Below are 14,915 nucleotides of genomic sequence, written 5' to 3' on the forward strand. Positions count from 1 at the left end.
CCTCAATTTCAATGACAATTTACTCTGCCAGGATAGAGGACTGGAATTAGTGCCCCAAAAACACAATTTCAGCTTGGAAAAACTACAAAGAGGCGATATAACTTCAGGAAGAATAAATGTTTATTTCACACTAAGAAAAGTAGGCTCACTACATATGAAGGCTATACAAAGCACAGAAATGTAGCATACAGTTGTCCCATCTAGCAGTTTCCACATTCCCATGGTGAGTCTTTCCTACATTTGCCACAGGTGTATCTGCGGCAGCGTACACAAAGTTCGGTGCTTCTGTTATTATTGCAGAGTATGCGCACCTGGCACTGTGTCTTTTTCTTCTGAGAAACTCTCATCTCGCGAAGCTGCTGTTTGTGTTCTTCCCCTTGTGCCTTTTCCTGCAAAAGCCTGTTTTGAAGTTCCTCTGCAAGCTCCAGCATGAACAGTTGGCGACTTTCTTTGGATCCCGTACATGCTGTGTACAAGACCTGTGCATTTGTGACAGCCATGTCAAGCAGCTTGTAAAACACAGCCATGGGCCATCTCTGTGTTCCTGCACGCACCGAGTGGTTGCGTGATTTCTGGCCCATGATATCAACGCCTTTGAAATGGTTGTAATCAACAAAAGTGTTTGTTTTTTGTTTTTGGGTGTCCACAATTTCCACTTTCTGATGCATGGTGCTCAAAAGACAAACAGATTTTTTGTTGCAAACACCGTCAGCAAAGCACTTCCAGATGTGAACACCTGTGTGGAGTACAACTGGCGCCCCAAGGTTTCCTTTGCAGTTGCTGGTAACTCCCAACGATTTTTGTTGATGGTGCCAAGCAGAGTTGTTTTTCGTTGAAGAAGCCTGTTAGCCAAAGACAGAGAGGTAAAGAAATTGTCCATAGTTACAGTCCTTCCCTGGTCCATAAATGGTTCCATCAATTTCAAAACAACATTCTCTGACAGCCTCTCTCCCGTCGGACGAGTGGGATCTTTCCCTAAGTAAGGGATGGCATTACACATGTATTTTGTGTCCAGATCTATTACAATCCAAAACTTGAATCCAAACTTGTCAGGCTTTGATGCAGTGTACTGCAGAAAGGGACAACGAACCTTTGAAGGAAATAACTGCTCATCCACGGTAACATGCTGCCCTGGACCGTAGGACGACACACATTTCTGAACAAACCGCTGCCAGATGTCTGAAATTGCTGCACATTTGTCCGTTTGTATGCGCTCCTTGCGGGTCTCCTTGTTGTCGAAGCGAAGGTATCGCTTTATTTCAAGAAAGCGGTTATGGGGCATTATGGCTTTGACATCTGGGTTTCTGAATCTCCTGGACCACATGAGTCGCATGGCACCAATGTAGCCCTTGGCAGCCCTGTGAAAAAAGATTGCGAGGAACGCCATCAGCTCGAAGACACTCATCTGCCAGCTGGGATTTGTTCTACGGCCCTCCTGGATTGTGCAGTCTCTGATGGTCAACAACATGCTGATATCCAACAAACACAGGAAGCTTTGAAGGCGACTCGTGATTTTGTTTGTTGCAAACTCTGTTGGCCCTCCAGATCCATCAAATGCCATCTGTGAAGTTTCATGAGCAGAAAAGTCTCCAACTTTGCGGTGGAACCACATAGTGCCATCTTTCGCCTTTTCTGTGGATCCAGGTGTTATGCCCACATCTGCAACTTTTTGTTTTTTATTACAAGGGGGATTTACATGCCACGTGTCTTCCTCCTCATCTGACATGGCCTCTGTGTCTGAACTGTCCTGCTCAATCACATAATTGATCACCCGTCTCCTGGTGCGTCTTTGGAGGGGAGGATTTATTGGTGCAAGAGAAGTCGCATCCTCATCACTTGACGAATCTGTGACAACGTTTTCATTCTGAAATGCAAAGTCCACATCTCCACCATTAGATTCACAGTCCGACGTGCTCTGTAGAATTGCTAAAGCCTCCTGAGCACTGATCCCTCTTGGTTGCCTTGGTTGTGACATCGTGAAGTCTGGGTCTGTGTGCCAGGCATTCCCTATTTATGATTGTTTCTCGCCCACAACATTCACACCTTTTATGACACTCCCTTCCTCTCCCTTCCTTCATCGAATCTAAATTGTATGAAGCCCATTGAGTCTTACAAAAGGGCACATCAACTATAATCAAACCCACATAGTCAACTTGAAAGAGGCTATTTCTCAGATAACACAATTTGTCTTATGCCTTTGTCAAATGCCAGCACAGATTTTGTTACAAATGTTATTGTGGAAAAATAGCAAATGTGCCTTTTATGGCCAGTGATTCTTACAGAAGGGCACATCAGAGTTGCTGGCCTGCAGAATTTCCTTTGTGTGGGGGTGGGGTGCTGGCAGGGACACAGCTCAAAAATTAGGCTTCTTTACACAACAATGGGAGGCAGATAGTGGTATGTTAGACTTTTTTTGGGGGGGTTCATACTTTGGGTACACTTTTGTAAACTTAAGAATGTTCAAGTTTAGTCTGAAGAAGTATTGAGTCAGTATACTTTCTAGTTCACTACAAGTACATGGTCCATAGTATACTTGCTATACTTATACTAATAACATACTTAATTAAATAAACTTCAGCTATACTACATTTTGCAAAGGGATGTCTTTAAGGTACATAAATGTAATGCAATTGAGCACACATATCATTTACTGTAAACTTTTAAACTCCAGTACTATATGATTAGTATTCTGCTAAATTAAAAGTAAGCATGAGCGAATGACTTGACATTATTCCATACTTGGATCAAGATAAACTAACTATTAGTACTTTGTGGCAGAAAGAAGTAGAATGTATGCTAAGATACAAGTATAAGCTTTAGTATTAAGATATAAGTGTAAGTCTTAGTATTAATGTAATGACAATGTTAATACCTTCATTTTCCTATAGTTGCAAGTATCATTTACTCATAAAATGCACTTAGTAAGGAAAAGTATGAAATTAAACAAAAGAATGGAAGAGGAAACAAGGAAACCACAGCTGCTCTTGAAAGTGATGAAAAAGAGGTAAGCTGAATATTATGCAACAGTTGTTCTAAGTGCCTGATTGTTTCAGCTCTCATATGAATAGGCTATTTCATTCCTCATTCATGTGGTCGGTAGTTCTAGACGACCAACAGGATGGTCTATGTGTCAGTGATACAACTGGGACAATGACTGTTATAATATCTACTGTATGAATGTTAAAAACAACAGCTTCTAAGCCTTGAACGCCCCACGTGTGGATTTAGCATTTGAACAGCTCATTCAGAAGAAAGCTGAAATATCTTCCAAAAGCAAGTAGTCAATTACTTTCTATTCAAGCACCCAAGATTGCAATGACTGAGAACAGAATACACCGTAACCGGGTACAATGAGTGTTCACACAAAGACAGTAAAGTATCTCATCTCATATAATGAAAAACAACAGCACATCGTCAGGATGCCGGCTTCATGTAACTTGTCTTTCTGTGAAAAGCAAAAAATATTGGAACTCATGAAGTAGATAGTTGCTTATGCATCACTGCAGTTTTATCCATGGATGTATATATGGAGCCACGTGTGAAGAAATGTACACTTAAGTTGTTTGCAAAGGGTATTTAATTAAAAGTTTGATCTACTTTAAAATTGCGATTATCATTGTCAGAGATCACTTTAGGATCCATTCAGTCGTGTTATGTTTGTGGTTTTACAATCTTTTTAAAAATGTAGAGATGGATGTGGATGTGACACTGATGTTTTCCAGTCAGGGAAAGTGGAATAATGTTTAATGTCCTGTATTTGTGTCACTTACAGGATAGTGATGAGTCAGTCTATGGGGATGACAAAGTATTTATTAGTGGTCACATGTAAAGTATATTGCAGCGCTGGACTCGGAGTGACAGAGCTCTCGCAGGAAATCCATCAGGCCGAGCCCCGATATCAAGAAGCATTCCATATTTATATTCAGCTTTATCTCACAGAGGTTGTACTGTCCTCCTCGTGTTCTTTGGATGTGATAAATAATGTGTGTTAGTGCTGTTTTAGGCGTGTATCTAATGTACCAGACCTATCTACTCCAATAGAGATGTTTTGTCTGACCGAGTTGTTTCGTCTTGCTATGTCATCCTAAGGTCTTGGACTATCTAAGGTCATCGATTGTGTAGTATGAGCAGAGTGTAAAAGTACCAGCTAGGAACATAGGTTATTTAGTAAAATACAGAATACATAATGTCTAAGAACAAAGGCAATTATAACAATATCCAATACTAGGATTTGCTATAGATGTGTACATAGAGGGTATCCTAGGATATGTTACAGATTAGATCTTCCCGTATATCCCCAGAAACATTTTGGATATGTGGCAGATGTGTAAACTTGTGTACTGTTGGATCTCTCTGGATATTAGATGTTTAAGAGCAGAGTTAAGTAACAGGCAGTCACATGTTTTACCCTTAACTCTCTCGAGGCAAAAGCAATACAATACACTACTTTCAACTGCTGTGTGGTTCCTATCAATTAAATACCACTGAAGGTAATCATTCATAACTGAATGCTTTTCCTCCATTGACCCAACACGTTTAAAACACCCTGCAGTCTGCAGCATGGTGCTGCTGTGTACGATCAGGTCCTGCAGGCTCTCCAATGACAAAGCATTCTCAATCTAAAAATGGGATCTGTTACTCATTTCAAGTAGAAAAAGGAATTATAAATAGAAATGGTATCAGAAAGCTGTCATGACAGAAAGTTTGAAGTGGACCAAATTGCTGGCTTTCCCAACCTTTCACATTTTCAGAGGGGTTTTATTATTTTGGAAGTGGGATTGCCTCTCCTTCTTTTTTAAACTCCCAAAGTTGTGTAATGACTCCACTGCACATCTTACTGTGCCTCCTGAATCAAAGTATAATCAGATTTTGTCAGTCAGCGGATCAATGATGTTATAACTGGCTTTATTCTTAGACATTATGTATTCATATTCTGTATTTTTCTAAATAAGCCATGTTCCCATTTTGTACTTTTCCACTCTGCTCATACTACGTAATGTATGTCCTTGAAAAGGCCAAGACTTTAAGAGTGCATAACGGAACTAAATAACTGGGTCAGATAAAGCTTCTCTATCGTGTCAGATAGGTCTGGTACATTAGGTAAATGCCTAAAAATACACTCACACACACACACGTTGTTTATATCATCCAAAGAACATGACAAAGATGGTGGTTGGCCTGCTCATGTCACCAATAACTGGCCAATTCTACTTGGTCGCGTGTAAATCAAACCTTTGTGAGATAAATGTGAAGAAGATAAATATGAAATATTTCTGGATATCGCGGCTCAGGATTTCCTGCGAGTGCTCTGTCACTCTGAGTCCAGCGCTGCCATACTTTACCTGTGATCACTAACAATTTAAGATTTCTCCAGCTTGTTCTTGGGCTTCTAATGAAAGAATCAGGCTAACACTGTGAATGACCACACACACAAATTGTGGCACCTAATTTAGGTCACTCTGTTATATCACTTTCCAGCAGTGCTCTGCTCACAATGACATCATCAGTCTGAATTCTTCTGGATAACAAACACACAAATATTATTCTCTCACATTAGTCTGCAGACTGTCAGCAGATCTTCCTGCAGTCTCCAGATTCATCTGATCTTCTTCTTTCACTGCTGATGTTCAAGGTGCTGACCGTGGATCTGTATGGCAAGCCATTTTAACGTTTAACAGGCAGACTGAATATGTGCTAAGGGAGACTGAGAGTCCATTTTATTTCTTGTTTTATTGAGGATATTTAAACGTTCTTAAAAATTACAATGGTGTAAAACACAGAAATAAAAGTTTATTTTAATTTAAACTGTGTGCATTATTATGATATACAGTATATGTTGACAATAATATCGTTTAATCGGCAATAATTTGTGGGACAATATATCGTCAAGCAAAACTTGTTATCGTCCCAGGCATATCCAACACTACATTTATTTTTAGGACAAACGTCACTTTTGCCATTCATGTGTATGGGGTTTGTCATTACAGATATCTACAATTCAGTTGCAGATATCCGCTATGTGAACTACGGATATCTGTAAGTGAATTAGGACAAGTCATAATTCCAGTTACAGATATCTTCCATTTTCTACAAAGATAGCTCATATACACAGTTCTGTTGGAATGTTTCTGTACAGTCATCATGGACATTCATGTCATTTCCATTTAGTCATTTAGCAGATGCTTTGATCCAAAGTGACTCACAGGTGAGGAAACAACATCCCAGTGCAGTCAGGCATACCTCTCATTTCCCTGTATTTGTGTCCATCCTCCAGACTCCTGTGGATCCTTTTTACCTCACGCTAAAAAAGCCAATATCACAGACGGAGAAAAGTTAGATCATGAGAGAGAAAAAAACTCTTGAAACTTTCTGTGAACAAAGCAAGGAGGTCAATAAATAAGTCTACACCTCATTACAGTGGTTAATATTTCTGTATGAATACGTTTCTGTTTGCATCTGTGTGGTTGTGGACATATTTGATCTGAGGGAACTTCAGATTGAAACCTCGCCAGTGAAGAACTGAATGTAGCACAACGTGTTGGTGTAAAAGACCACTCTGATGCTTAGAAGTCCATACTCCCACCAACTAGTTTAAAGCTGAATAATCCTTTCAGATGAGAGACGAAACGTCTTCAAGAACCAAGAAGAAGAAGAAGTTGCCCTTATTCAGACTCTTACCCACAAAGTGTCACCGTGAGGAGCCCCCTTTCCAATCAGTAAACCTTCTTCTGAAAAAGTAGCCCTGAACAGCTGCCTCCAGCTCCTCTGAGGGACACACCTGCTGAACTGGTCATTGACATTAAAACAAAAAGACAGACCAAAACTCCTGCTTTGGAGATGAACCCTCTGTGTAATGCTTCTGTTATAATTGGCTTTGTTCTTAGACATTATAAATTCATATTCTGTATTTTCCAAAAAATACCTATATTCCTAGCTGGTACTTTTCCACTCTGCTCATACTGCACAATCGATGACCTTAAATGGTCCAAGACCTTAGAATGACATAAACAACTGGGTCAGACAAAACATCTCTAGTAGAGTAGATAGGTCTGGTACATTAGATCCACGCCTAAAACAGCACTCACACATACACACACATTGTTTATCACATCCAAAGAACACAACAAGGACAGCGGCTGGCCTGATCATGCCACTAAAAACTGGCCAATTATACTCTGACAAGTGTGAAAACAACTTCTATGAGATAAAGCTGAATATAGATATGACATGTTTCCGGATATCGGGGCTCGGCCTGACGGATTTCCTGCGGGAGCTATGGCACTCCGAGTCCAGCGCTGCAATATACTTTATTTGTGACCACTAATAAATACTTTTTTAATAAACGATTTCTCCAGCTTGTTCTTGAGCTTCCAATGAAAAAACCGGGCTAACAAAGTACATCTGTGAACACGTTCAACAAGGATTCAGCTGCTCTTTTCTCCACTGTGGAAACCTCTCGACCAAACTCAGTAGTTATTGTGATGAGAGATTTCAACTCGTGTAACCTCCCCCAGGAACTGACGAGCTCCAAACAGCTGGTGACATGCGCCATGCAGGACAGCAACACACTGGACCACTTCTACTCCACCATAAAACCCTCATACCGCTCCATCCCCCACGCTGCCCTTGGACACTCCGACCACTGCATCATACAGATGGTCCCCACATACAGGCAGCAACTGAGAAGGGCCAAACCATCCAGGACTACAGTAAAGAGGTGGACTCCAGAGGCAAGGGACATGCTTCAGGACTGCATGGAGTCTACTGACTGGGAGTCACTGAGGGGCCCTGAGGATGACAACGGCAGCTTTTCTGACACTGTATGTTCCTGCATCAGCTTCTGTGAGCAGGTCTGCCTCCCAACCAAAACCATCACAAGGCACAATAACCAAAAGCCCTGGTTCTCCAAGCAGCTCAGAGAGCTCAGGCGCCGGAAAGAGCAGGCGTACAGAGAGGGTGACATGGACACATTCAGACTGGCCAGACAGGGCCTCAAGAAGGCCATCAAAAATGCTAAAGAGGACTATAGAGCCAGACTGGAGAGTGATTCAGGCACCAACGACCCTGCAGTTGTGTGGAGTCCCCTCAGAACCATCACAAACGTCCCCTCCCCCGGACTAGCTGACGATCTCAAGACCTTCTACACCAGGTTTGAGAGACCCCCTGCTGCTCCATTGTCTCCAACCCCCCACCCCCACCTCCCACCTTTCTTGTAGGCACTGAGAGCTCACCGCCCCACTCGTTACTCCCCTTAACACCCATCCCTCATCTCCTACTCGCCCCTCTTATCACATGTCTGTAAGTAAATATTATTGAATATATCCTCTTACCTATCCTTCTCTCCTCACTCTCCTCAAACTCAAAACTATCTCTCACTTAACTCCCCAAACTATCTCCAAACTAGTTATTATTATTAATGCTTTCCAAACTCTAGTATCCAAACTATCCAAACTCAAAACCTGAACTGACTGTAACTCTCCATAAAAAAACACATTTTAAATGGAGACTGGGCGTTTATATACCTGTCAATACTTTAGACTGAACCGCTTCCTGAAGCAGTCACGTCGTACGGCCGCATAGCGAAGCATAGACATATACAGTAGCGAGCCTTCTGACGTAATCATTTTCGGCTCCTCCCCTAAATGCAGCAAACCGTTCCCTCCGTTACTCCAGACAAGCCTCAGTCAGCACGTCTCTGAACATCACAACAGGAAGCTGCGTACAGGTAAGTCAAGAAAAGAATACATGTAGCGGTCAAACATTTGCAGAAATGCCTTCAAATTGCTTTGTGTCATTGGTTTGATTCCTGCAGCTGGACACGGGCAGTCAGAACATGCACCAGAGAGTGAAAAAGTTTAAATAACCTCGCTGCTATTCACAGTTAGCATGTCCTGCTAATGCTAATGCTAATGCTCTGCAGTACCAGACACACAGCCTCAGCTATAAATTTCCCTAAGCCGGCCAGATGGACAAATAACATGGAGCTTTATCCTTTTAGCTGTGTGTGAAAGATACTTCTGGGCCCTTTTCTGACCGTTTTTAACAGTTTTTTTAATAAACTTCTTTCTGTAGTTTTGCTGAAATCTTTTGTCATTTAAAAAGTTTGATGATCATTGTAAAATTTAGAATAGTTCTTTCCAGGCTTATCTGGGTATCGTTTGGCTTTTTGATAAAACTGGAGCAAAAACATGAAGAGGAGTCATAGCATTATTATAAAAACTTGTCGGTGATCCAGGAAAGTATCACACGAGCAGAAGAAATACAGAGTTATCCTCAGTATCAGTGTCCGATTTCTCAGATTTACACTCTGAGAAAGACACCATTAAAAGACAGTCTGACTGTCCTCTTCAGAAGTGTCTCATGAAAACTTCATTATTCAGTTTTCTTTATATATCCAATATTTTATTTTATCCACGAATCAACAAGGATTGATGGCATTATAAAAAGGTTGTACATATATTTACTCATAAAGCCCACATCTGGAGTTAAAATGGAGCTAAAATGATCCTTATTAGGAGGATCTGTGCAACTTTTAGGAGCTGATACTCTGATCTGACCACAACACAAGATCACTTTTTACACTTCAACTGGACACATAAGTTTACCAGTTAAGATAATTTCGTAATTAAAATAAAGGATATTGTAGGTTATTTGGGTTGAAAAACATTTCAGAGTGAGAGTTTCCTTCATCTCAAACTTTAGGTTTCACTAAAGCAGCTTTCTGGAACGAATCACTGGACGAGCACTTCTGATGCCAGAAAAATACTCCTTTATATTTAAATGACAGCCTCAGAATGGTCCACTTCATGTTGTTCTTCAGAGTGTCTCAGATCAGTCAGACAGCTCCTGCTGACGTGCTGTTAGCCACACAGAACTAGATCATTTCCCCACTGAACCATCACATCTTCTCAGTTTCAAGCCTCAGTCCAGACTGAAGCTCCCTGAGTGCTGAACCGTGGGCTTCAGAGTTTAACCTGTGACAAATCTGAGATTACTCTGTTACTTTTCTGGATCCATGACAGCTTCTGGAAATGAGAACAAATTTAGAAACGGAGAAAATCTGAACTTCAGGCTTTGGGATGATATTGGGACCCTTTCCTCAAACAGTATCTTTGTCTTAATGTAGTAAAAAGATTTAAGTTGATCATGTTACACTGACTCAGATGAGATTCATGGGATATTTCACACAGTGGGTGTCATTCTACAGAGTATATTATTAATTTTTTTCTGAATTAGATCAAAAAGCTCCAAATATTTTGAACTGTGACCTTAGTGGGTCTTTAAAGAACCAGTTTAAAGTTCACAGGAATTTGAATAAAAACCACAGTTAAAAGTTTAATGAAATGTGACTAGATGGTTAGAAACTGTTCAGAAAGCTTATCAAGAGAAGAAGAAAAGTGGATGTGTGTAAAAACATGCTGCACGCCACCGCTGGATCTTATTGTTTGTACTGACAGTTGCAGACAGAGTCCATCAGTCGGAGGACCAGGACCAGAATGGAGCAGCAGAACCAGGATCCGAACCCCTCCACCAGGAACAGAGCCGGCTCATCCTCTGGTTCCACCGGACTACAGGTCAGTGTGGAGGACGCTAAAGACATGTGGACGAGTTTTGAAGTTCCGTGTATCCTCCGCTTGTTCTGGTGTTTCCTGGTTTCATCTCCTCTCTCTCTGAACTGGAGATACAGATGTGCTGCAGGCTAAATGATCTGCTGGAAGAAAATCAGTGGGCAGATTGTTGTGGTGGGCTTCAGATTTGAGAGGTTCAGGAGCTAATCTTCATTATTTGTGTTTATAGTCTCTGGATTACATTAATTAAACCTGGTGGTGGTAATACTTTAATGGTTAAATGTTAAATGACAGGTTTGTAGAGCTCTCTACCTCAGTGTAAATAGTTGTTTTAGAGTAAAGCTAAGACTATTTCCCTGTTTGCTGTTGAGCTGAATGGCTGTACACCACTGGGTTGTAAGCTGGAACAAAGGGTTAGTGTAAAGAATGCTATGTATTACCACAACTGTTACTTTTATTAATTTAAACCATTATTCATCAACCTTTTTCAGCCCAACCTTTAAATGGTGTTTAAGTGTACAACTTGGACAAGACTGTGCTTCCTTCTATCATTTAGAATTATTGTAGCACAAATTCCCTTTCAAAGTTTCATCTTGACAAAAAATAATTAGTAAAAGAGCAAAAAGCAAGAGTTTACTGCTTAAAACCCTGAATGTGTGCTGAACACATCAGAGCATAGTACTGATAGCTGAGGGTACTTATAAACACACCCTCAGCCTTCACGTTTGATCGGAAATATTGAGACCTGTGTGGATAGGTCCGTCCAGGTCCAGTTAGAATATGTTGGTTAGCAAAGGTTAGATTAGAGAAATCTTTTGTGTTAACTTCAAAAGGATCAAAGTCTTCTTCCTCTCTGTCATTGCAGAAACATATAGCCCAAGAGGGATCCAGATGGTGCCGTTATAAGCACTGTGGGGAAGTTTTCAAAAGATCATCACATCTGAGGTATCATCAGAAGCTTCATAAAGGAGAGAAACCTTACAGCTGTTGTCAGTGTGGGGCAGCTTTCACTAAGACTTCCCATCTTAAGACACACCAACGTATTCACACAGGAGAGAAACCTTACAGCTGTGGTCAGTGTGGAGCAGCTTTCACTACATCTTCCAATCTTAAGACACACAAACGTATTCACACAGGAGAGAAACCATACAGCTGTGGTCAGTGTGGGGCAGGTTTCACTCAATTAGCTAACCTACAGAGACACCAACGTATTCACACAGGAGAGAAACCATACAGCTGTGGTCAGTGTAGGGCAGCTTTCACCGCATTATCTGGTCTAAAGAAACACCAACGTATTCACACAGGAGAGAAACCTTACAGCTGTGGTCAGTGTGGAACAGCTTTCACTCAATTATCTAGTCTAAAGACACACCAACGTATTCACACAGGAGAGAAACCATACAGCTGTGGTCAGTGTGGGGCAGCTTTCACCGCATTATCTGGTCTAAAGAAACACCAACGTATTCACACAGGTGAGAAACCATACAGCTGTGGTCAGTGTGGAGCAGCTTTCACTACATCTTCCAAGCTTAAGACACACAAACGTATTCACACAGGAGAGAAACCTTACAGCTGTGGTCAGTGTGGAACAGCTTTCACTCACTTATCTAGTCTAAAGACACACCGACGTATTCACACAGGAGAGAAACCATACAGCTGTGGTCAGTGTGGGGCAGCTTTCACTCAATTATCTCACCTAAAGAAACACCAACGTATTCACACAGGAGAGAAACCATACAGCTGTGGTCAGTGTGGGGCAGCTTTCACTCAATCATCTAGTCTAAAGACACACCAACGTATTCACACAGGAGAGAAACCATACAGCTGTGGTCAATGTGGTACAGCTTTCACTCAATCATCTAGTCTAAAGACACACCAACGTATTCACACAGGAGAGAAACCATACAGCTGTGGTCAATGTGGGGCAGGTTTCACAGCATTATCTGGTGTAGAGAAACACCAACATATTCACACAGGAGAGAAACCATACAGCTGTGGTCATTGTGAAGCAGCTTTCACTCAATTATCTAGTCTAAAGAGACACGAACATACTCACACTGCAGATAAATGACTGGTTTAAATCAACAAATTTTATAGCATATAAGACAACGTTAACTTGGGAGCAGGAACAGTAACTACCAATCAAAAGCCTTTCTTTTGTTCAGATTAAAACTATTTTGTGTGGATTACCACCTTCTCTTGTCAAGACTTTTGTTCTGAATTTTCTGTGGGTAGCACATGTTTGAAGAACTATTGAAAGTGCTTTATAAATTGTTGGGATTGTTTTAACTGTGGCCAGCTCTCCCACCATTCAAGACAAACATGGCATCGATTATGAGTGTATGGACAGAACTATATGCAATCTGTTTGAAACTAGAAACATATTTTATTCTGTTATACTGAACATTTATATTTTGTTTAAAGTTAAGATTCACGAAGTAGCTTTGCACAAGCTGTGGGTATTTATGTAAATATACAACATCTGTAGACACAATATATAATTTCATTTTAATGTGAAGTCTAGCTTTACACTAGTCTGTATTTCATTGTTCTGCATTTTATTAAAGGTCAGATGTCAACACTTCTCATGCTTTACAGAGATATTTTTGAAGAAAATGTGTGTTTGGTTACGAGGGAAAGTTGGACTTATATTCCCCAAAGACCCAGAAATCTTTAACAGTCTGAAAAAGGTTTGGATTTGTTCCCTGTACTTTCCAGATAACTGTTTAATGACTGAAGTTGAAAGTTAAGGCTGTTCCAACACTAAAAGGGCACAAGGCTCAACTTCAAGCTGTGAAACTGTTTCAAATGTCTGTTGTGTTGGTGTCAAGAAAATTCTCTCAAAATGAGACTCAGAGAAAATTAACACAAAACATTTATTTTCATAGCAAGGTGTCTGCATGACATATCAGGAAACTGACACAGAGTTGTCTGAGTTAAAAAGATTATACTATTGCTATTTATGCCACACAAGGTCATGAGACATTCAGTGAAACAAGGTTTAGATAGAAGCTGAAATAAGATAGATAGGCCTTCTCCAGCACCCTTGACCCTTGTACCTGTGTCGGTCCTTAAACAATACGTGGAACAGGACAATGAGAGTTGAACAGTTCTCAGCCCCACCACAAAATCTCAAAATTTCTTCATCATATTCTCATTAATGATCAGAGCTGAGTAAGATTTCTTTGAAAAGACAGAATAAACAGGACTTGATGGCTTTCAGTTTTCTTCCAGAGCAGAAATCACAGGCCACATCTTCAGGTCCAGCATGGCAGTGATCAGCAGGAGCAGCTTGGAGTCCAGTCTTCTTCAGCTGCTTCACTAAATCAGCTAACATGGTGCTTTTCTCCAGGACAGGCCTCGGTGTGAAAGTTTTCCTGCAATGAGGGCATCTGTGAATTCCCTTCTTATTCTTTCCATTCCAGTAGCCTTTAATACAGTTCATGCAGTAGCTGTGTCCACAGGGAATAGTCACCGGATCCTTCAGTAGATCCAGACAGATCGAACAAGAGAAGGTTTCCAAGTCCAGTTTAACACTTTTCTGAGCCATTTCCTCCATTTGGCAGAGCAGTGTGTGACTCTCAGAGCAGAAACACCGTCTGTACTGTGATATAAAACTAATTCCACCTCCTTTTGTTGCAGCTGATCTTCACTTAAGAGCTCCTCTACTATCACACAATGGTTTCACACATCCTCCCACCTTCAGATCAGTTTAGGGAGGGAACAAGGAAGTTTCCGCTTGAAATTCTTAAATCATGATCTTCTTCTGAAATGTTAACCTAAATCTTCTCCCTGGTGCATTCAAGTGCGTGAAATGAAACATGAGCTCTCATACGGCTGCTGGACTTCAGAAGAGGTAAAAACCTGCAGAGTTGAGCTGCCTGAAAACTAAAGCTGACCCCTAACCTGCAAACTTTCTGTACTCCTGGCTGGCTGGACCAGAGTCCAGAGAAGAGTCCAATATTAGCTCTTAACTCACATGTAGATTTGACCTATTAAAGGTTTGTTAAGACTGCATTGTCATTTCAATTTTCACTTAAATAATATAGTCCAATTCAAGCCAATTGGAATTCAATTAATTAATTTCAAAATAATCAAATTAATTCATGTAGAGCCAATTAAAAAATAATATCCTAGCTAAGGAAACCAACAGATTGCACTGAAACTTGTCTTCAGTCTAATCTCCCGTCCTGAGTGTGCCTGTGGCAACTGTGGAAAGGAACGACTCCCTTTTAACAGGAAGAAACCTCTGGCAGAACAGGGTGGCCATCCGCCTCGACCAGCTGGGGTTTGAGAAGACAGAAAAGAGGGAAAAGAGGGGGGAAAAACACCATACCACCATTCAAA

The 14,915-nt window shown here is 40.9% G+C and overlaps 2 protein-coding genes across 2 annotated transcripts in view; both read left to right on the plus strand.

Annotated features, from left to right (window-relative positions):
- Nucleotides 1-12,639, plus strand: part of LOC140294818 (uncharacterized) — a 42,580-nt gene extending 29,941 nt beyond the window's left edge. Inside the window, exon 4 of the mRNA XM_072379616.1 lies at nucleotides 11,563-12,639. Within this exon, the coding sequence (XP_072235717.1) occupies nucleotides 11,563-12,639 (1,077 nt within the window). The remainder of the gene's footprint in view (nucleotides 1-11,562) is intronic.
- The window catches only part of LOC140292446 (NACHT, LRR and PYD domains-containing protein 3-like), a 405,682-nt gene that overhangs the window by 330,092 nt on the left and 60,675 nt on the right, over nucleotides 1-14,915 (plus strand). The gene's annotated exons all lie outside the window — the stretch shown is intronic.

Source organism: Leuresthes tenuis, unplaced genomic scaffold (genome assembly GCF_036924035.1).
Source record: "Leuresthes tenuis unplaced genomic scaffold, fLeuTen1.0.hap1 SCAF_1, whole genome shotgun sequence".
Taxonomy (NCBI): domain Eukaryota; kingdom Metazoa; phylum Chordata; class Actinopteri; order Atheriniformes; family Atherinopsidae; genus Leuresthes; species Leuresthes tenuis.